A 23,003-nucleotide genomic window follows, 5' to 3' on the forward strand; every position below is an offset into this window, starting at 1 on the left:
GAGAGTGCAGGTAGGACTGTGCCCAAGAGGGTATCGGGGCTAGGCCAGGATCCCAGGGAGATGCACCTGGGATGCCTGGGGGTGGGTGGGAAGGGTGCGCACGGGACCCTTGCGACGTCAGGTGGGAAGCAAGTGAGGCCTAAGAGCCACACTGCTCTTCTCGTGCTCCCTGAGGGAAATTCAGTCCCAGAGATGGATGTCTGAACCACACAGAATCCCTCTCGCTGCAGTATCTACTGGGGTAGATACAAGGTAATCGGATTATCCCACGTGGGGCTCACGGTCTTCATCCCCATTTTACAGATGAGGGAACTGAGGCCCGGAGAAGTTAAGTGACTTGCCCAAGGTCGCACAGCTGACGAAGAGGCAGAGCCGAGAGAAATTTGAGTCAGCGGGGAGAAATTTGAAAGCTTCCAGCCTCCATCTGCCACAGCTCAGGAGCAGAGCTGCGAGCGAGGCCCCGGGATGCGAATGCGGCAGCTTGGGAGCGGGTGCCCGGCGGGGGAGGAGGCGGAGAGGGAATTGGGGTCGGTCCACCTGGATGGGATCCAAGTCCAAACAGGCTTTTGCGTGACTTCACAACATAATGAGGTTCCACAGACGGCTGAATGCATTCACGGTCTAACGTGCTGCCGTCATGCCGCTGGGCGTGATTTTTTTTTTTCTTGCGGCATTTGTTAAGCGCTTACCAGGCACTGCGCTAAGTGCCCGGGTGGATAGAAGGTAATCAGGTTGGACACAGTCCGTACCCCACGTGGGACTCACAGTCTTAACCCCCAATTTTTAGACGGGGTAACTGAGGCACAGAGAAGCGATTTGCCCAAAGTCACGCAGCAGACGAGTGATGGAGCTGGGATTAGAACCCAGATCCTCCTGAATTCCAGGCCTGTGCTCTATCCCCTAGGCTACACTACTTCTCTAATTTTCCTCTTAAGCCCCCCCAGCCCCCCGGCAACTGGGACGGAGAGCATTGCCCCCTGACCACCCCCAATTTTAGCACCAGGACTGCATTCATTTTCCAGATGGGGCTGGGGTCCCTCTGAATAATAATAATAATAATAATAATGATGGCATTTGTTAAGCGCTTACTATGTGCAAAGCACTGTTCTAAGCGCTGGGGGGGGGGATACAATGTGATCAAGTTGTCCCACGTGGGGCTCACAGTCTTAATCCCCATTTTTACAGATGAGGAAACTGAGGCTCAGAGAAGTTAAGTGACTTGCCCAAGGTCACACAGCAGACTGGTGGTGGAGCCGGAATAAGACAAGGGTGTCCCTCGGGAGCTGGTATCCCCACCGGCTGGGAAGCAACAGGTCCACCGCCCAATAGGAAATCCACGTCCTTTTTAATTTCCACACCACTGATATCGTAGCAAAAGACGGAAACACCAAATTTTAGGATAACTGATCCCCAAAAACCCAGACAGAACCAACTAAAAAACCCCCCTTGACAACCAAATCGATGCATTTTATCAAAATAAACCTTTTTTTTTCCTCTGTCCAAAAGTTGTATGCAAAAATATGTTCATATCCATTTGTCCAAAAAGAGTTCAGGAGCTTCTGCAATAACGACACCCGGCGGACCCGGCCCCGCCACTGACACCCGACCACCCGAGGAATTAGACAAAAGTATTCGGGGGGTTAGAGTGGATGGGCCAGGCGAGCTTTTTTTCCCTGGCCTCTCGGTCAAACGAGTCATAGATGGAGTCTTTAGCGGAGGCCTTGGCCACGGCGGGGGCTTCGGAGATGCCCACGTAATTCTTCTTGGCCATCCGGGAACTGGTGGTGATGGTGTAAGCATTGCTCCGATAGCACTTCATGGACGACATGCAGAAGGTCTCCTTGATCCCTCGGCGGAAATTGGAGTTGTACACGGAGTAGAGGGTGGGCTTGGACGCCGAAGAGCTGAAGGAGAGCCAGGTGACGGCCGTGAAGACCGCGGCGCTCCGCCGGCGGTCCGTCTCCTGGGGGTGCCACAGCTGGGCCACGTAGAAGGGCAGCCAGGAGAGGAGAAACACCAGGTTGAGCGTCAGAAACATCTTGATGGTCCGGACCTTGGTCCGCGGGACCACGTTCATCGTCCTCCTGACGGTCCGCCCGTCCGTCCCCACCCTCCAGATGTACTTGATGACCTTCTGGTAGAAGAGGACGATGAGGGCGGAGGGGATCAGGAAGCCCACCAGCAGATGGACCGTGCTGTAGAGGGCCCCGTCCCACGAGGAGGGCGGGAAGAAGTCGCAGTGGCCGTCCCCGCCGGAGCCGTAGAAAAACAGGGCCGGGGACACGAAGGCTGCGTCCAGGATCCAAGAGGCGGCGATCATCTTCTTGGCCTTCTCCCGCGACACCTTGAAGCTCAGCGGGTAGACGATCGTGTAGAACCTGTCGACGCAGATGGAGAGCAGCACGTAGATCTGGACGCCGGGGGCGAGGGACTGGAAATAGCGCACCAATTTGCACGTGACGCCGCCCAAGGCCCAGCGGCCCGAGGTCACCTGCAGCAGGGCGAAGGGGGCACTGGTCACGCTGAGGAGGAGGTCGGCGCACGCCAGGGAGACCACGAAGTAGTTGGTGGTGGACTGGGCCCGGCGGCTCCTGTAGATGACCAGGCACACCAGGGCGTTCCCGAAGACGGACAGGAGCCACAGGGCACCGAAGGCCAGGCTGGCGGCCACGATCTCCGCCGGGGCGGGCTCGTAGCGGGAGTCCGTCCCGTTCCCGCGGGTCCCGCCGAGGCCCTCGGGGAGGGGGGGCCCGGCCTGGCCCGGCGGGGTAATGGAGGGGTCAGGGTGGTTGAAGTCCTGGAAGGGGAGCCAAGTAGCCGGGGCAGCGAGGGAAGGTTTGCCGGCTGCCTCCATCCCGCCGCTCACCAGAACCATGTTCACCGGGTCTTCCCTGTGGAGAGAGAGAAAAACGGCGGGTTAAGTCGGGGATGTGGCCTAGCTTGGGCGAAGAGAGGGAGACAGAGAGAGACTGACCCCGAAAGCCCAGGCCTGGGTCGAATCCCAGCTCTGCCACCGGCCCGCTGGGTCACCCTGGAGCAGCAGGGAATAATAATAATAATAATAATAATAGTGGTGGTGGTGTTTGTTAAGCGCTTACTATGTGCCAAGCACTGTTCTAAACGCTGGGGTGGATACAAGGTGATCAGGCTGTCCCACGTGGGGCTCACAGTTTTCATCCCCCCCCATTTTACAGATGAGGGAACTGAGGCACAGAGAAGTTAAGTGACTTGCCTGAGGGCTCACAGCAGACAAGTGGCGGAGCGGGGATTAGAACTCACGACCTCTGATTCCCAAGCCCGGGCCCTTGCCACTGAGCCACGCCTCTCATAGTGAATAGGGCCCAGGTCCAGGGTCCTAATAATAATATTATTTTGTTCTCTGTCTCCCCCTTTTAGACTGTGAACCCACTATTGGGTAGGGACTATCTCTATATGTTGCCAACTTGTACTTCCCAAGCGCTTAGTCCAGTGCTCTGCACACAGTAAGCGCTCAATAAATACGATTGATGATGATGATGATAATTGTGGTATTTGTTAAGCATTTATTCAATCGTGTTTATTGAGCACTTACTGTGTGCAGAGCACTGTACTAAGCGCTTGGAAAGTACAATTCAGCAACAAGTAGAGACAATCCCTACCCAACAACAGGCTCACAGGGGAGCAGACAGACGAAAAAACAAGTAGACAGGCGTCAATAACATTCATTCATTCAATCGTATTTACTGAGCGCTTACTGTGTGCAGAGCACTGTACTAAGCGCTTGGGAAGTCCAAGTCGGCAACATATAGAGACGGTCCCTGCCCAACACTGGGCTCACAGTCTAGAAGATCAATCGTATTTATTGAGCGCTTACTGTGTGCAGAGCACTGTACTAAGCACTTGGGAAGTACAAGTTGGCAACATATAGAGACAGTCCCTACCCAACAGTGGGCTCACAGTCTAGAAGCTCAATATAAATAAATAATTACAGTTATATACATATTGATAAAAGAAATAGAAAAATAAATACGGCAAGCGCTGAGAGGCGGGGAGGGGAGTAGAGCAGAGGGAGGGAGTTGGGGCGATGGAGAGGGGAGGAGGAGGAGAGGAAAAGGGGGGGCTCAGTCTGGGAAGGCCTCCCGGAGGAGGTGAGCAACAGTAGCCGTTGCCTCGTCAGAAATGAGAGCTCCCAAAAGCTACAGCTATAGAGAAGCAGCGAGGCTTCGTGGAAAGACCATGGGCTTGGGAGTCGGAGGTCATGGGCTCCAAACACAGCTCCGTCACTCATCAGTTCCAGGCTCTGAATCAATCAATCAATCGTATTTATTGAGCGCTTACTGTGTGCAGAGCACTGTACTAAGCGCTTGGGAAGTACAAGTTGGCAACATATAGAGACGGTCCCGACCCAAAAGTGGGCTCACAGTCTAAAAGGGGGAGACAGAGAACAAAACCAAACGTACTAACAAAATAAAATAAATAGAATAGATATGTACAAGTAAAATAGAGTAATAAATATGTACAAACATATATACGTATATACAGGTGCTGTGGGGAAGGGAAGGAGGTAAGATGGGGGGATGGAGAGGGGGACGAGGGGGAGAGGAAGGAAGGGGCTCAGTCTGGGAAGGCCTCCTGGAGGAGGTGAGCTAAGCACTGCGATAGATACAAGCTAATCAGGTTAGACCCAATCCCTGTTATACATGGGGCCCACAGTCTTAATGCCCGTTTGACAGATGAGGTAAGTGAGGCACACAGAATAATAATAATTATCGTATTTGTTAAGCGCTTACTACATGGCAAGCACTTTTCTAAGCGCTGGGATAATCAATCAATCAATCGTATTGAGCGCTTACTGTGTGCAGAGCACTGTACTGAGCACTTGGGAAGTACAGGTTGGCAACATATAGAGACAGTCCCTACCCAACAGTGGGCTCACAGTCTAGAAGGGGGAGACAGACAACAAAACAAAACATATTAACAAAATGAAATAAATAGAATAGATATGTAAGGTAATCAGGTTGTCCCACATGGGGCTCGCAGTCTTAATCCCCATTTTACAGATGAGGTAACTGAGGCACAGAGAAGTGAAGTGACTTACCCAAGGTCACAAAGCAGACAAGTGGCAGAGCCGGCATTAGAACCCAGGTCTTCTGACTCCTGGGCCCGTCTTCTTTTCACTAGGCTATACTGCTTCCCTCTCCACCACCTGCCTGCTGAAAGGCTGTGGGCAAGTCCTTTGTCTTCTCCAAGCCTCAGTTTCCTCCACTGTAAAATGGGGGTTCAGTGCCTGTTCTCCCTCCCCCCTTAGTCTGGGAGCCCCATAAGGGACGGAGACCAATTCAATCTTGTATTGACCCTACGGCTTAGTACAGTGCTTGGCACATAGTAAGTGCTTAACAAATACTAGTACTATTATTACATCGTCACTATTATTATTAGGCAAGTCGCTTCACCTCTCTGGGCCTCAGTTTCTTCACCTGTAAAATGGGGATAAACTCCCTGCTCTCCCTCCACCTTAGTCCGGGAGCCCTGTGTGAGACAGGAACGGTGTCTGTTCTGTCATTATTATTATTAGACAAGTCACATCACCTCTCTGGGCCTCAGTTGCTTCATCTGTAAAATGGAGATAAGCTCCCTGCTCTCCCTCCACCTTAGTCCGGGAGCCCTGTGTGAGACACGGATGGTGTCTGTTCTGTCATTATTATTATTAGGCAAGTCGCTTCACCTCTCTGGGCCTCAGTTTCTTCATCTGTAAAACGGGGATAAGCTCCCTGCTCTCCCTCCACCTTAGTCCAAGAGCCCTGTGTGAGACAGAAACTGTGTCTGTTCTGTCATCATTATTATTAGGCAAGTCGCTTCACCTCTCTGGGCCTCAGTTTCTTCATCTGTAAAACGGGGATAAGCTCCCTGCTCTCCCTCCACCTTAGTCCAGGAGCCCTGTGTGAGACAGGAATGGTGTCTGTTCTGTCATTATTATTATTAGGCAAGTCGCTTCACCTCTCTGGGCCTCAGTTTCTTCATCTGTAAAACGGGGATAAGCTCCCTGCTCTCCCTCCACCTTAGTCTGGGAGCCCTGTGTGAGACAGGAACGGTGTCTGTTCTGTCATTATTATTATTAGGCAAGTCGCTTCACCTCTCTGGGCCTCAGTTTCTTCACCTGTAAAACGGGGATAAGCTCCCTGCTCTCCCTCCACCTTAGTCCGGGAGCCCTGTGTGAGACAGGACCGGTGTCTGTTCTGTTATTATTATTATTATTATTATTATTAGGCAAGTCGCTTCACCTTTCTGGGCCTCAGTTTCTTCATCTGTAAAATGGGGATAAGCTCCCTGCTCTCCCTCCACCTTAGTCCGGGAGCCCTGTGTGAGACAGGAACGGTGTCTATTCTGTCATTATTATTATTAGGCAAGTCGCTTCACCTCTCTGGGCCTCAGTTTCTTCATCTGTAAAATGGGGATAAGCTCCCTGCTCTCCCTCCACCTTAGTCCGGGAGCCCTGTGTGAGACAGGAACGGTGTCTGTTCTGTCATTATTATTATTAGGCAAGTCGCTTCACCTCTCTGGGCCTCATTCTTCATCTGTAAAATGGGGATAAGCTCCCTGCTCTCCCTCCACCTTAGTCCCGGAGCCCTGTGTGAGACAGGAACGGTGTCTGTTCTGTCATTATTATTATTAGGCAAGTCGCTTCACCTCTCTGGGCCTCAGTTTCTTCACCTGTAAAATGGGGATAAGCTCCCTGCTCTCCCTCCACCTTAGTCCGGGAGCCCTGTGTGAGACAGGAACGGTGTCTGTTCTGTCATTATTATTATTAGGCAAGTCGCTTCACCTCTCTGGGCCTCAGTTTCTTCACCTGTAAAATGGGGATAAGCTCCCTGCTCTCCCTCCACCTTAGTCCGGGAGCCCTGTTTGAGACAGGAATGGTGGCTGTTCTGTCGTTATTATTATTAGGCAAGTCGCTTCACCTTTCTGGGCCTCATTCTTCATCTGTAAAATGGGGATAAACTCCCTGCTCTCCCTCCACCTTAGTCCGGGAGCCCTGTGTGAGACAGGAACGGTGTCTGTTCTGTCATGAGTATTATTAGGCAAGTTGCTTCACCTCTCTGGGCCTCAGTCTCTTCATCTGTAAAGCGGGGATAAGCTCCCTGCTTTCCCTCCACCTTAGTCTGGGAGCCCTGTGTGAGACAGAAACTGTGTCTTTTCTGTCATTATTATTATTAGGCAAGTCGCTTCACCTTTCTGGGTCTCATTCTTCATCTGTAAAATGGGGATAAGCTCCCTGCTCTCCCTCCACCTTAGTCTGGGAGCCCTGTGTGAGACAGGAATGGTGTCTGTTCTATAATAATAAGCAGCTCCCTGCTCTCCCTCCATCTTAGTCCGGGAGCCCTGTGTGAGACAGGGACGGTGTCTGTTCTGATTATTCCATATCTTCCCCAGTGCATGCCCCAAAGGAAACACTTAGTGAAATCCATTACTGATCAGCAGCGGGAAATGAAAGACTTAAATGAATCAGCGTGGCTCCCCGGAGAGGGGAAGGCACTGCCAGCTGCTTCCAGGGCGCCCGCGGGGAGAGGAAATGCCATCCCTCCGCTCCCGTCCAGCGTCGCTCTCTGCCCTGGGTGGCCCAAAGTTTGGCGGGAGGTGGGCAGGGGGAAACCAGGGAGCTTGGCCCTGTGGCCACTTGTGGTTGAGAGGGCTCCTCTCATTCATTCATTTATTCATTCAGTCGTATTTATTGAGCGCTTACTGTGTGCAGAGCACTGTACTAAGCGCTTGGGAAGCCCAAGTTGGCAACATCTAGAGACGGTCCCTCCCCAACAGCGGGCTCACAGTCTAGAAGGGGGAGACAGACAACAAAACATTAACAAAATAAAATAAATAGAATATGTACAAGTAAAATAAATAAAAATATGGAACGCTTCACGAATTTGCGTGTCATCCTCGCCCAGGGGCCAGGCTAATCTTCTCTGTATCGTTCCAATTTTAGTGTATGTGCTGCCAAAGCGAGCAGATATGTACATAAGTGGCTGTTCAACCTGATCAGCTTGTATTTACCCAAGCGCCTAGTACAGTGCCTGACATATAGTTAGTTCTTAACAAATATCATTAAAAAAAAAAAAGGCCCCAGTTGGCCAGCAGCGGAGGATGGATTAACTACACCACATATAGAAATGTCTCTTTGGACAGGCTAATCATATATTAATGAAGATGCAGGAAACAGCACAGCCTAACAGAAAGAGCAGAGGCCTCTCTGCTCTCCCCAAGGAGGGTCTTGCCACATATTCCCAGGCGCTTAGTCCAGTGCTCTGCACACAGGAAGCGCTCAATAAATACGACTGAATGAATGCTTAGGGACCGTCTCTACATGTTGCCAACTTGGACCTCCCAAGCGCTTAGTACAGTGCTCCACACACAGTAAGCGCTCAATAAATACGATTGAATGAATGAATGAATATTTGGGGAGTGCAGGGCAGGGGGCTGGACACCACCAGGCCGCTGTCCTGGACATCCCAAGCCTGCTGGCTCAGGTCAGGAATAATATTAATAATAATAATTGCATTTATTAAGCGCTTACTATGTGCAAAGCACTGTTCTAAGCGCTGGGGAGGTTACAAGTTGATCAGACAGTCCCACCACGGGGGGCTCACAGTCTTAATCCCCATTTTACAGATGAGGTAACTGAGGTGCAGAGAAGTGAAGTGAAGGCCTCCAGGAGGCCTTCCCAGACTGAGCCCCTTCCTTCCCCTCCCCTTCTCCATCCCCCCATCTTACCTCCTTCCCCTCCCCACAGCACCTGTATATATGTATGTACATATTTATTACTCTATTTATTTTACTTATACATATCTATTCTATTTATTTTATTTTGTTAATATGTTTGGTTTTGTTCTCTGTCTCCCCCTTTTAGACTGTGAGCCCACTGTTGGGTAGGGACTGTATATGTTGCCAACTTGTACTTCCCAAGCGCTTAGTCCAGTGCTCTGCACACAGTAAGTGCTCAATAAATATGATTGATTGATTGATGTGACTTGCCCAAAGTCACACAGCTGACAATTGGTGGAGCTGGGATTTGAACCCATGACCTCTGACTCCAAAGCCCGGGCTCTTTCCACTGAACCAGGTGGCATGCTGACCCCCGGTCAGGCCCAGGTCCAGGATTCAAGCCCAAACCCCCCTCTGGGTTAGGGGGTGGGGAGAGGGTGTGCTGACACCATATTCCAGGGTTTCTGAGGTTTTCGTGTGCTTTCCCGCACACTTCTAGACTGTGAGCCCACTGTTGGGTAGGGACCGTCTCTATACGTTGCCAACTTGTACTTCCCAAGCGCTTAGTACAGTGCTCTGCACACAGTAAGCGCTCAATAAATACGATTGAATGAATAATGTGCAGAGAAGCAGCGTGGCTCAGTGGAAAGAGCACGGGCTTTGGAGTCGGTGGTCATGGGTTCATTCATTCATTCATTCAGTCGTATTTATTGAGCGCTTACTGTGTGCAGAGCACTGTACTAAGCGCTTGGGAAGTCCAAGTTGGCAACATCTAGAGACGGTCCCTACCCAACAGTGGGCTCACAGTCTAGAAGGGGTTCAAATCCCAGCTCCGCCAAGTGTCAGCTGTGTGACTTTGGGCAAGTCACTTAATAGAACCTGGATCACTGAAAGCCAGGACTTGGATCTTGCCATTAGGCGGTACCGACTATTTCAATCAATCAATCAATTGTATTTATTGAGCGCTTACTTTGTGCAGAGCACTGTACTAAGCACTTGGGAAGTACAAGTTGGCAACATATAGAGACAGTCCCTACCCAACAGTGGGCTCACAGTCATAGAAGCCTTCCTCCCACCCACCTGTGTACAGTGCCCTGAAGCAGCATGGCTCAGTGGAAAGAGCCCGGGCTTCGGAGTCAGAGGTTGTGGGTTCAAATGCCAGCTCCACCACTCATCAGCTGTGTGACTTTGGGTAAGTCACTTCACTTCTCTGGGCCTCAGTTCCCTCATCTGTAAAATGGGGATGAAGACTGTGAGCCCCACATGGGACAACCTGATCACCTTGTAAATTCCCCAGCGCTTAGAACAGTGCTCTGCACATAGTAAGTGCTTAATAAATGCCATTATTATTATTATTAGGTGCTCAGTCCAATGGCCCACATCCAACAGGCGCTCAGTCCAGTGGCCCTTACCCAACAGGCACTCAGTCCAAAGCCACGCATACAAGAGAATCCTAAACCATTGCCCCACAAAAATCGGGGACTGATGCCCTGCACACAGCTGGGCCCAATGCCCCCCACACAACTGAGACCAATGTCCCACATCATCATCATCATCAATCGTATTTATTGAGCGCTTACTATGTGCAGAGCACTGTACTAAGTGCTTGGGAAGTACAAATTGGCAACATATAGAGACAGTCCCTACCCAACAGTGGGCTCACAGTCTAAAAGGGGGAGACAGAGAACAAAACCAAACATACTAACAAAATAAAATAAATAGAATAGATATGTACAAGTAAAATAAATAGAGTAATAAATATGTACATATGGCAAGGACCAATGGCCCGCCCACGGCTGGGCCCAATGCCCATCACACGGCTGGTCTCAGTAAATGCCACTGCTGCTCAAACAGATGGTGGGGCAGCTTTAAACCTCCTAAATACACTCGGAGCTCTCACCTCGAACACAGGGCTGACATTCTCGACGAACTCTGCATTCAGGAACCGAGGACACACGCCTCGACTAAAGCTGCACAGAGGAGCACAACCATTTTTGCCAGTACGCTCTTTCCTCCTCTGCGTTGTTGGAAGAAAGTTCCCGAATTCTGGGGTCCCGTTCTGTTCAAATTAAAGAGTGAACATTCTGGCAGAGCTGAGTCAACCGGGGTCTGTTTGGCCAAAATTGGCTGAGCATCTTATCTGGCGTCACTGTGGACGGGGCGTCCAGCTTAGCACTTGGGGACATCCAGAGAAAATTTAAAAAAGGATTCTGGCCCCCAAGGGACTTAGGGTTTAATCAGGTAGATAATGGTGACACCTGCAACACAGCCAGGAGTTGAAAGAATAGCTAAGAGGGAGAGACAATGAGGAACCACCCATCCATGATCCTTGCGTGTGGGAGGTGACTTGGGGAATCAACCTGTCAGTGGTATTTACTGAGCACTTACTGAGCGGAGCACTGAACTAAGTGCTTGGGAGGGTGGGGACCGTCTCTATATGTTGCCAAGTTGTACTTCCCAAGCGCTTAGTACAGTGCTCTGCACACAGCAAGTGCTCAATAAATACGATTGAATGAATGAGTGAATATAATATAACAGAGTTGACAGACATGTTCCCTGGCCATAATAATCTTTCAGTCTAGGAGGAAGGCATTAAGTTTGGCGGGGGAATATTAATCAGGGAGTGCCTCCTGGAGATGAGGGCAGGTCTTATGTAAAACCTGTATATATGTTTGTACATATTTATTACTCTATTTATTTATTTATTTTACTTGTACATATCTATTCTATTTTATTTTGTTAATATGTTTGGTTTTGTTCTCTGTCTCCCCCTTCTAGACTGTGAGCCCACTGTTGGGTAGGGACTGTCTCTAGATGTTGCCAGCTTGTACTTCCCAAGCGCTTAGTACAGTGCTCTGCACACAGTAAGCGCTCAATAAATACGATTGATGATGATGATGATTTCACTTCCCCTGTGCCTCAGTTACCTCATCTGTAAAATGGGGATTAAGACTGTGAGTTGGGTAGGGACCGTCTCTATATGTTGCCAACTTGTACTTCCCAAGCACTTAGTACAGTGCTCTGCACACAATAAGTGCTCAAGAAATACGATTGATTGATTGATTGATTAAAACCTGAGAAGGGATGAGAGAAACATGGAGGCAGCAGCATGGCTCAGTGGAAAGAGCCCTTGGGAGTCAGAGGTCGTGGGTTCTAATCCCGGCTCCACCACTTGTAAGCTGTGTGACTTTGGGCAAGTCACTTAACTTCTCTGGGCCTCAGTTCCCTCATCTGTAAAAAGGGGATAAAGCCTGTGAGCCCCACATGGGACACCCTGATTACCTTGCATCTCCCCCAGCATTTAGAACAGTGCTTTGCACGTAGTAAGCGCTTAACAAATGTCATCATTATTATTATGTAAGCTCACTGTGGGCAGGGAATGTATTTATTGTTATATTGTCCTCTCCCAAGTGCTTAGTACGGTGCTTTGCACACAGTGAACACTCAATAAATGCGACTGAATGAATGAATCCCAGCTTCCCTGAGCAGGGGAAGGGGTGGAGAGGGGGTGGGATCCGGGTTGTTGGACAGGACAAAAGGGGTCACTACCTGCCGTCGTCGTTAATAATAATAATAATAATAGCATTTATTAAGTGCTTACTATGTGCAAAGCACTGTTCTAAGTGCTGGGAAGGTTTACTAGGTGATCAGGTTGTCCCATGGGGGGCTCACAGTCTTCATCCCCATTTTACAGATGAGGTAACTGAGGCTCAGAGAAGTGAAGTGACTGGCCCAAAGTCACACGGCTGACAATTGGGGGAGTCAGGATTTGAACCCACGACCTCTGACTCCAAAGCCCGGGCTCTTTCCACTGAGCCACGCTGCTTCCCAATATTTCTCTCTAATTTATTATTAATAATAATCATATTAATTGAGCATTTACTATGTGCAAAGCCCTGGACTAAGTGCTTGGGAGAGTACAATATAACATCACATTCCCTGCCCTCGACGAGCTCACAGTCTAGGGGGTCTCCATCCTCCTGCTCAAAGGGGGGGGATCTCTTTTTATGGTGGGGGGGCGTCCATACCGACCGCTAGCCGGGAGCAAGGGGGCTTTCAGGTCCCTTTGGGGGTCTCTGCTTCACCCTCAGCCCCCCGACATCCCCGGACAAGCCTCGCCGCCCAAGACCGGGACCCTCATTCGTTCAATTGTATTTATTAAGCGTTTATTGTGTGTAGAGCACTGTACTAAGCGCTTGGAAGCAGCGTGGCTCAGTGGAAAGAGCCCGGGCTTTGGAGTCAGAGGTCATGGGTTCAAATCCCGACTCTGCCAATTGCCAGCTGGGTGATTTTGGGCAAGTCCCTTCACTTCTCTGGGCCTCAGTTACCTCATCTGTAAAATGGGAATTAGGACTGTGAGCCCCCCGTGGGACAACCTATGGCAACATATAGAAACAGTCAATCGTATTTATTGAGTGCTTACTGTGTGCAGAGCACTGTACTAAGCGCTTGTGAAGTCCAAGTTGGCAACATATAGAGACAGTCAATCAATCAATCAATTGTATTTATTGAGTGCTTACTGTGTGCAGAGCACTGTACTAAGCGCTTGGGAAGTCCAAGTTGGCAACATATAGAGACAGTCCCTACCCAACAGTGGGCTCACAGGCTAGAAGGGGGAGACAGAGAACAAAACCAAACATACCAACATAATAAAATAAATAGAATAGATATGTACAAGTAAAATAAATAGAGTAATAAATATATACAAACATATATACAGGTGCTGTGGGGAAGGGAAGGAGGTAAGGCGGGGGGGAATAAAAGAATAAATAAGAAGCAGCGTGGCTCAATGGAAGGAGCCCGGGCTTTGGAGTCAGAGGTCTTGGGTTCGAATCCCGACTCTGCCACATCATCATCATCAATCGTATTTATTGAGCGCTTACCATGTGCAGAGCACTGTACTAAGCGCTTGGGAAGTACAAATTGGCAACATATAGAGACAGTCCCTACCCAACAGTGGGCTCACAGTCTAAAGGCCACATGTCTGCTGTGTGACCCGGGGCAAGTCACTTAACTTCTCTGAGCCTCAGTCACCTCATCTGTAAAATGGGGATTGACTGTGATCCCCACGTGGGACAACCTGATCACGTTGTATCCCCCCCCAGCGCTTAGAACAGTGCTTTGCACATAGTCAGCGCTTAACAAATGCCATCAAAAAAATAAAAATAAAAAGCTTAATAAAAGAACGCTTAATTCCATCCAAAAAAAGCTTAATAAAAGAAATAGAATAAGAATAGAATAATAAAAGAAATAGAATAATAGAATAGAATAATAATAAAGCTTAATAAAAGAAATAATAGAATAGAAATAGAATAATAATATAGACAGCAGAGGCGTGGGGAGGGGAGGGGGGTAAGAAGAAGGCCATACCTGGCTCCGGCATCCCTTTTGGACAGGGCCTGTGGTCACCGCAGGGGTCCAGCACAGTCTCCATGGCTGCTCCAGGCCTTTCCCTCCCTGGCCATGGTGGAAGGGGTGGGGGGCTTCGAGGGGCTGGACCAAACTGGGGGATGGGGGAGACCCTCCCCCTCCTGGAATAATAGGCCTGGAGGCCCGCTTCCCAGCCTGGAAAAGGATAACGGGCTGCTGGCTCAGCTGCTGGACCCTGGAGAGCCCGCCCCCTTTTCCCTTCTTTTCCCTTTTCCATCACGTGGGGAGAAGGGAATCACGTGCCTGGGTGGGAATTCGACTCAACCATCCCCTCCCTCGGCCCCTCTTTCCAGCTCCCCCACCCCTCAGCCCGGCGGAGAAATTGTAATAATAATAATGATGGCATTAATCAATCAATCGTATTTATTGAGCGCTTACTGTGTGCAGAGCACTGGACTAAGCGCTTGGGAAGCACTAGTTGGCAACATATGGTGAGCCCACTCTTTTAGACTGTGAGCCCACTGTTGGGTAGGGACTGTCTCTATATGTTGCCAACTTGGACTTCCCAAGCGCTTAGTACAGTGCTTTGCACACAGTAAGCACTCAATAAATACGATTGATTGATATAGAGACGGTCCCTACCCAACAGTGGGCTCACAGCACTTACTACGTGCCAAGCACTGTTCTAAGCGTTAGGGAGGTTACAAGGTGATCAGGTTGTCCCACGGGGGGCTCACAGTCTTCATCCCCATTTGACAGATGAGGGAACTGAGCCCCAGGGAAGTGAAGTGACTAGCCCAAAGTCACACAGCAGGCAATTGGCGGAGCAGGGATTTGAACCCATGACCTCTGACTCCAAATAATAATAATAATGGCATTTATTAAGCGCTTACTATGTGCCAAGCACTGTTCTAAGCGCTAGGGAGGTTACAAGGTGATCAGGTTATCCCACGGGGGGCTCCCAGTCTTCATCCCCATTTGGCAGATGAGGGAACTGAGGCCCAGAGAAGTGAAGTGACTTGCCCAAAGTCACACAGCTGACAAGTGCCCGTTGTTGGGTAGGAACCGTCTCTATAAGTCATCAGCTTGTACTTCCCAAGCACTTAGTACAGTGTTCTGCACACAGTAAGCGCTCAATAAATAGGATTGAATGAATGAAAGTGGTGGAGCAGGGATTTGAACCCATGACCTCTGACTCCAAATAATAATAATAATGGCATTTATTAAGCGCTTACTATGTGCCAAATACTGCTCTAAGCGCTGGGGAGGTTACAAGGTGATCAGGTTGTCCCACGGCGGGCTCACAGTCTTCATCCCCATTTGACAGATGAGGGAACTGAGGCCCAGGGAAGTGAAGTGACTTGCCCAAAGTCACACAGCTGGCACAAATTTGTGCTTGGCACAAATCCCGGCTCTGCCAATTGTCAGCTATGTGACTTTGGGCAAGTCACTTCACTTTCCTGGGCCTCAGTTCCCTCATCTGTCAAATGGGGATGAAGACTGTGAACCCCCCGTGGGACAACCTGATTGCCTTGGAACCTCCCCAGAGCTTAGAACTGTGCTTTGCACATAGTAAGCGCTTAATAAATGCCATTATCATTATTATTACTATTGATACCACATCACCCCAGTGGGGAAATACCCCAGCCCCCTGGAGCTCATCAGGGCAATGCCCCCCGAGCTCCTTCCCCGCCCCCCTAACCTCTTCCCCTCTCAATCAATCAATCGTATTTATTGAGCACTTACTGTGTGCAGAGCACTGTACTAAGCGCTCTCCCACCGAGAGCTGATTTGGCCAACTCCGGGACTGGCTGGGAAAATATTTCTCCTCAGTCCTCCCCAACCCGGTGCCCCCCCGTATAATCATCATCATCATAGTATTTATTAAGCGCTTACTATGTGCCAAGCACTGGAGTAGATACAAGGTAATCAGTTTGGACACAGTCCCTGTCCCACATGGGGCTCATAGTCTCAATCCCCATTTGGCAGATGAGGGAACTGAGGCCCAGAGCGGTGAAGTGACTTGCCCGAGGTCCCACAGCAGACAAATGGCAGAGCTGGGATTAGAACTCACGACCTCTGACTCCCAAACCCAGGATCTTCCCACTAGGCTATGCTGCAATGGGTCCCACTAAGTCATGGGTTCTAATTCCAGCTCCTCCACATAATAATAATAATAATAATAATGGGATTTGTTAAGCACCAACTATGTGCCGAGCACTGTTCTAAACACTGGGGGGATACACTTGTCTGCTGTGCGACCTTGGGGAAGTCACTTTACTTCTCTGGGCCTCAGTTACCTCATCTGTCAAACGGGGATTGAGACCGTGAGCCCTACATGGGCAGGGACCGTGTCCAACCCGATTTGCTTGTATCTACCCCAGCACTTAGTACAATAACTGGCACATAGTAAGCACTTAACAAATACTAAAATAATAAATATTTCAGCCTGTGTTGACCTGCATCCTTTGGGGCAACAATTTGGACCCTATAAAGACCCTCCTCTCTTTCTCTCCCTCCTCTACCCTCTCCCACTCTCCACCCCTCCCTCCCCCTCTCTGTTTTGGATGATAGTTTCCCCCAAGCATCTGAAAACCCCAATTCTACTAGCTGGGTATCTCAGTCTGGGTTCATTCATTCAGTCGTATTTATTGAGCACTTACTGTGTGCGGAGCACTGTACTAAGCGCTTGGGAAGTACAACTTGGCAACATATAGAGCCAACAATGGGCTCACAGTCTAGAAGGGGGAGACAGACAACAAAACAAAACATGTGGACAGGTGTCAAGTCGTCAGAACAAAGCTAAATGCACTTCATTAATAAAATAAATTGAATAGGGTTGACTTACATCCTTCTAGGGTCTGAACCCCTCTCCCCCCATCTTCAAAACCTTGGTCCGGCAGGGCAGGAGCTGCATCTGGGGGTCTGGGACCCCTGGGCTGGTGACATCATCGGTGGCTGGTGACATCATCGGTGCCCGTTACCATGGAGCTTATTTTGTATTCTATTTATTTTATTTTGTATTCTATTTATTTTATTTTTCATTCTATTTATTTTATTTTTCATTCTATTTATTTTATTTTTCATTCTATTTATTTTATTTTTCATTCTATTCATTTTATTTTTCATTCTATTTATTTTATTTTGTTAGTATGTTTGGTTTTGTTCTCCGTCTTCCCCTTTTAGACTGTGAGCCCACTGTTGGGTAGGGACTGTCTCTATATGTTGCCAACTTGGACTTCCCAAGTGCTTAGTACAGTGCTCTGCACACAGTAAGCGCTCAATAAATACGATTGATTGATTGATTGAGCCCCGCTGGAGAGGATGCTTTCCCTCAGTGGCCGTCTCCACTGGACTGAAGAAAAGAAGGAGACCAGAAGTGAGACAAGTTGGAGGGGGAAAGAGAGAGGGGCCTTCCAGCCATCGTTCTCAGTGGGTTCCGTCTCAGCGGGGACCCTGCCCTGTGACAGATCCAATCGATCAATCAACCAGTGGTATTTGCTGAGCGCTTACTATGTGCAGAGCACTGTTCTGAGCGATTGGGAGAGTACAGTATAAAAATAATAATAATGATGTTGGTATTTGTTAGAGAAGCAGTGTGGCTCAGTGGAAAGAGCCTGGGCTTTGGAGTCATAGGTCATGGATTCAAATCCCAGCTCCGCCACTTGTCATTTGGGTGACTTTGGGCAAGTCACTTCACTTCTAAATATGATTGATTGATTCTCTGAGCCTCAGTTCCCTCATCTGGAAAATGGGGATTAAGACTGTGAGCCCCATGTGGGACAACCTGATCACCTTGTATCTCCCCCAGTGCTTTGCACATAGTAAGCGCTTAATAAATGCCATCATTAATTAATTGCTTACCTATATTCATTCATTCACTTGATCGTATTTATTGAGCGCTTACTGTGTGCAGAGCACTGTACTAAGCGCTTGGGAAGTACAAGTTGGCAACATATAGAGACGATCCCTACCCAACAACGGGCTCACAGGCTAGAGGACCCCTGTTCTAAGAGCTGGGGTAGATACAAGGTGATCAGGTTGTTCCACGTGGGGCTCACAGTCTTAATCCCCATTTTACAGATGAGGTATCTGGGCACAGAGAAGTTAAATGATTTGCCCACGGTCACACAGCAGACAAGTGGTCGAATCGGGATTAGAACCCACGACCTCTGACTCCCAAGCCCATGCTCTTTCCACTAATAATAATAATAACAATGGCATTTATTAAGCACTTACTATGTGCAAAACACTGTTCTATGCGCTGGGGAGGTTACAAGGTGATCAGGTTGTCCCATGGGGGGCTCACAGTCTTCATCCCCATTTTACAGATGAGGGAACTGAGGCACAGAGAAGTGAAGTGACTTGCCCAAAGTCACACAGCTGACAATTGGCGGAGCCGGGATTTGAACCCCTGACCTCTGACTCCGAAGCCCGGGCTCTTTCCACTGAGCCATGCTGCTTCTCTGTAAACCACGCTGTACAAGAGAATAAGCAGACCCGTTCCCCGCCCATAATGAGCTTACAGTCCAGAAGTTTGTCATGGAGCCTGTGACCCTAGATGCCCCTCCGCCAGCCCTGCCAAAGCTGCCTCAGGGTGAAAGGCTGGGTAAACACTACCCTCATGCTTGGGAGAGCACAGAAAAATAAATAAATTATGATATTTGTTAAGCGCTCACTACATGCCAAGCCCTGGGGTAGATACTAGGTAATCAGGTTGGACGCAGTCCCTGTCCCACATGGGGCTCACGGTCTTAATCCCCATATGGGGAAGCAGCTTAGCTCAGTGGAAAAGAGCCCGGGCTTTGGAGTCAGAGGTCATGGGTTCAAATCCCAGCTCTGCCAATTCTAAGCTGTGTGACTTTGGGCAAATCACTTCACTTCTCTGTGCCTCGGTTACCTCATCTGTAAAATGGGGATGAAGACTGTGAGCCCCCCCGTGGGACAACCTAATCGTCTTGTAACCTCCCCAGCGCTTAGGATCGTCTTGTAACCTGCCCAGCACTTAGAACAGTGCTTTACACATAGTAAGCGCTTAATAAATGCCATTATTATTATTATATTATAGATGAGGTGACAGGCACAGAGAAGTGAAATGACTTGCTCGAGGTCACCCAGCAGACAAGTGGCAGAAGACATGATCCCTGCCCCTAAGAAGCTTATAGTTTAGCTGGTGAGGCAGTCGCTAAAATAAATTACAGAAAGGGGTTTGTAATAGATTATATAATCTTATGTAAGACATGTACATAAATGCCAAGGAATCTGAGCCCACTGTTGGGTAGGGACTGTCTCTATATGTTGCCAACTTGGACTTCCCAAGCGCTTAGTACAGTGCTCTGCACACAGTAAGCGCTCAATAAATACGATTGATTGACTGATTGATTGAAGGGCTGAAGAGGAAAGTAAGGGATATCTGGTCCTCACAATCTCTACCACCACCCCCCACCACCACCCCCGGCCTCCATGCTGGGACCCTCTTCACAGTTGACCCTCCTTCCCCCCCACCCCGGAGAAAAAAACCTTTGCGAGAAATGAATGATTCTGTCCCATGAGGGTCCAAGATCCTTTCGGAATGCAGCACTACCAGATGACTTTTCGATGAGAAGCAACGTGGCTGAATGGAAAGAGCCCGGGCTTTGGAGTCAGAGGTCACAGGTTCAAATCTCAGCTCCGCCAATTGTCAGCTGTGTGATTTTGGGCGAGTCACTTCACTGGGCCTCAGTTCCCTCATCTGTAAAATGGGGATTAAGACTGTGAGCCCCCCGTGGGACAACCTGATCACTTTGTAACCTCCCAAGCGCTTAGAACAGTGCTTTGCACATAGTAAGCACTTAATAAATGAGATTATTATTATTTTCTCTGTGCCTCAGTTTCCTCATCTGTAAAATGGGAATTACCTCCTTCCCCTCCCCACAGCACCTGCATATATGTTTGTACGTATTCATTACTCTATTTTTATTTGTACATATTTATTCTATTTATTTTATTTTGTTAATATGTTTTGTTGTCTGTCTCCCCCTTCTAGACTGTGAGCCCACTGTTGGGTAGGGACCGTCTCTGTTGTCAACTTGCACTTCCCAAGCGCTTCGTACAATGCTCTGCACACAGTAAGTGCTCAATAAATACGATTGAATGAATGAATGAATGAGTCAGAGGACCTGGGTTCTAATCCCAGCTCAGCCACTTGTCTGCTGTGTGACCTTGGGCAAGTCACTTCACTTCTCCGTTTCACTGTTTCCTCATTTATAAAATGGGGATTAAGCAGCGTGGCTCAGTGGAAAAAGCACGGGCTTTGGAGTCGGAGGTCATGGGTTCAAATCCTGACTCTGCCAACTGCCAGCTGTGTGACTTTGGGCAAGTCACTTCACTTCTCTGGGCCTCAATTACCTCATCTGTAAAATGGGGATTAAGACTGTGAGCCTCCCGTGGGACAACCTGATCACCTTGTAATCTCCCCAGCACTTAGAACAGTGTTTTGCACATAGTAAGTGCTTAATAAATGCCATTATTATTATTATTATGACGAACAAAGACTGTATCCAACCCGATTATCTTGTAGCTACCCCAGCACTCGGTACAGTGCTTAACACATAATAAATGCTTTATAAAAATCGCAATTATCATTATTATTATTTATTCTAGGGAAGTTGGAGGGTTGTTACGTTTCTATATAAGCACTCATATAATCAGAAAAATGGACTAGCATGTCTTTTCTTATCGGCTAAAGATTTTTAAGTGTGTCACGTAGATAACTCTTGGTCTCCCAGAAGGAATAAGAACAGGAGAAGTGACTGGGAGACACGAATTCCTGCGCCATGAATACTACCCTCCATTTCTAATAGGCTTTCTTTGCAAAGACACACCAGCCCAAAGACAATTTCCCTCCCCTTTAGTGGAACAATTCAGCTCCTGTTGTGTTAGTAAATACCAGGAGGTCGGCACGCATTACAGTAAGGTTGTAAACAAAACAACTCTCCCTCTAACTCTACTTTCCTCGCTCTAATCAGCATTATCAGTGTGCATCCTGGAGCCAACCCCAAATTACTGCTCCTTTCTCATTCAATTTGAATTTCCCCTTCTTGTTTGGGGCAGAAGGAGAACCAGTGAAACACTCTCCTGACACTGAACGAACTAACTGCTGCCCTATATTCTCCCTGGCTGTTGCTACCCTTGGAAAGACACAGACACATGCACTCTCTCTCTATCAGTGCAAGGGGGAGAAGAAGGAAGATTCCTTCCTTCCCACCTAAATAGTCTTTCCCTAAAATGAGCAAGGTAAAGTTCTGTAGCAAAAAGTTTGGTACCTGCTCCTGGACTTCAGTGGTAACAACTGCAACCATCATCCTCTTCCCATCAAAATTATCGACTTCAGTGGGCACAACACTGCACTGGGTGCCTCCTGTGGGCAAGGCACTGGACTGGGCACAAAACTGGGCACCTATGATGTGCAAGACAATGAACTGGGCATCTACTATGTGCATAGCACTGACCTTGGACATCCACTCTAGGCATAGCACTGGATAAGGTATTTGATTAGGCTCACTGTAGGCAAGGAGCATGTCTGCTAACTCTGTTATACTCTCTCAAATGCTTAGTATAGTGCTTTGCACATAGTAAGCATTCCAAAAAATACCACTGAATGATTCCATAGATTTTTCTCTGGCCTTAAAGGTCTTCAAACCACTCAAAAAGATGAGTAGACACAAAATGCCAGATACATAATACAAAAAAAAAATTAGAGGACAGATAGGAAACAGAAGCAGCATGGCCTAGTGGATAGAGCATGGGCCTGGGAATCATTCATTCATTCAATCGTATTTATTGAGCACTTACTGTGTGCAGACCACTGTACTAAGTGCTTGGGAAGTACAAGCCAAGGAAAGGCAGGTTCTAATCATGGTTCTGCCACTTGTATGCTGTGTGACCCTGGGCAAAAATCACTTCACTTCTCCATCCCTGTTACCTCATCTGTAAAATGGAGACTTAGAATGTGAGCCTCATGTTGGACAAGGCCCGAGTATCTTGTATTTACCCTAGCACTTACTACAGTGCCTGGCACATAGTAAGTGCTTAACAAATACTATAAAAAATTAAGTATGATCAATACAAACCAGTCAAAGAGTAATTAATAAACAGATTAAACCCACAGGAACTCTGCTACTTGTCTGCTGTGTGACCCTGGACAAAAATCACTTCACTTCTCCATCCCTGTTACCTCATCTATAAAATGGAGACTTTGTGAGCCTCATGTTGGACAAGGCCTGAGTATCTTGTACTTATCCCAGCACTTAGTACAGTGCTTGACACATAGTAAGTGCTTAACAAACACCATAAAAAATTAAGTATGATCAATACAAACCAGTCAAACAGTAATTAATAAACAGATTAAACCCACAGAAACCAAGACTATGTTACAACTCCAGCTAACAGCCTCTCTTTCCCCCCCCCACCTTATATATTGTCTCAGTTAAATGGCAATTTCCCCCAAATTAAAAACACGTGTGAGCAGCTCCAGGTCAGGTCTTGGAGGTGCCTGGAACCAGATTAGCAGGTGAAAATGAGCTGTTGGCACGATTGCCTTCAGCAATTCAGTTGAGACTTGAAGATAGTTTGGCTGTGAAGCTGGTGGGGAGAGTTTAGTGAGGGCCAGGTGGATTGTGAGTTGATTAAGAGCTGAGTGAGGATTGAAGGAGGTTGGGTGGAGAATAATAATAATAATAACGGTAGTTGCTAAGCACTCTCTTTGTGCCAAGCCCTAGTCCTAAGCACTAGGGTAGATGCAAGTTAATCAGTTTGGACACAGTCCGTCCCCATTTTACAGATGAGTGAACTGAGGCACAATGAAGTGAAGTAATTTGCCCGAGGTCCCACAACAGACAAGCAGCAGAGCCGGGATT

At 48.3% G+C, this 23,003-nt stretch overlaps 1 protein-coding gene and 1 non-coding gene across 4 annotated transcripts; both read right to left on the reverse strand.

Moving 5' to 3' along the window:
• Window positions 1-1,326: 1,326 nt before the first annotated feature.
• Window positions 1,327-22,480, reverse strand: GPR19 (G protein-coupled receptor 19). 3 transcript variants are annotated; one of them, XM_038754006.1, is made up of 3 exons: window positions 22,466-22,480; window positions 21,411-21,544; window positions 1,327-2,891 (listed from the first exon to the last, which is right to left on the reverse strand). In XM_038754006.1, exon 3 carries the CDS (start codon window positions 2,873-2,875, stop codon window positions 1,619-1,621), a length of 1,257 nt encoding a protein of 418 aa, XP_038609934.1. In that variant the 5' UTR covers window positions 2,876-2,891; window positions 21,411-21,544; window positions 22,466-22,480; the 3' UTR covers window positions 1,327-1,618. The 3 variants fall into 3 exon arrangements, with proteins under 3 accessions (XP_038609934.1, XP_038609932.1, XP_038609933.1); XM_038754004.1 differs by lacking the exons at window positions 21,411-21,544; window positions 22,466-22,480 and adding exons at window positions 10,637-10,795; window positions 14,107-14,306; XM_038754005.1 differs by lacking the exons at window positions 21,411-21,544; window positions 22,466-22,480 and adding an exon at window positions 14,107-14,306.
• On the reverse strand, window positions 7,878-7,984 carry LOC119935454. Its single transcript, XR_005453336.1, has one exon. It is a non-coding gene; the product is annotated as a U6 spliceosomal RNA (small nuclear RNA).
• Window positions 22,481-23,003: the final 523 nt, after the last annotated feature.

This window comes from Tachyglossus aculeatus, chromosome 11 (genome assembly GCF_015852505.1).
Source record: "Tachyglossus aculeatus isolate mTacAcu1 chromosome 11, mTacAcu1.pri, whole genome shotgun sequence".
NCBI lineage: Eukaryota > Metazoa > Chordata > Mammalia > Monotremata > Tachyglossidae > Tachyglossus > Tachyglossus aculeatus.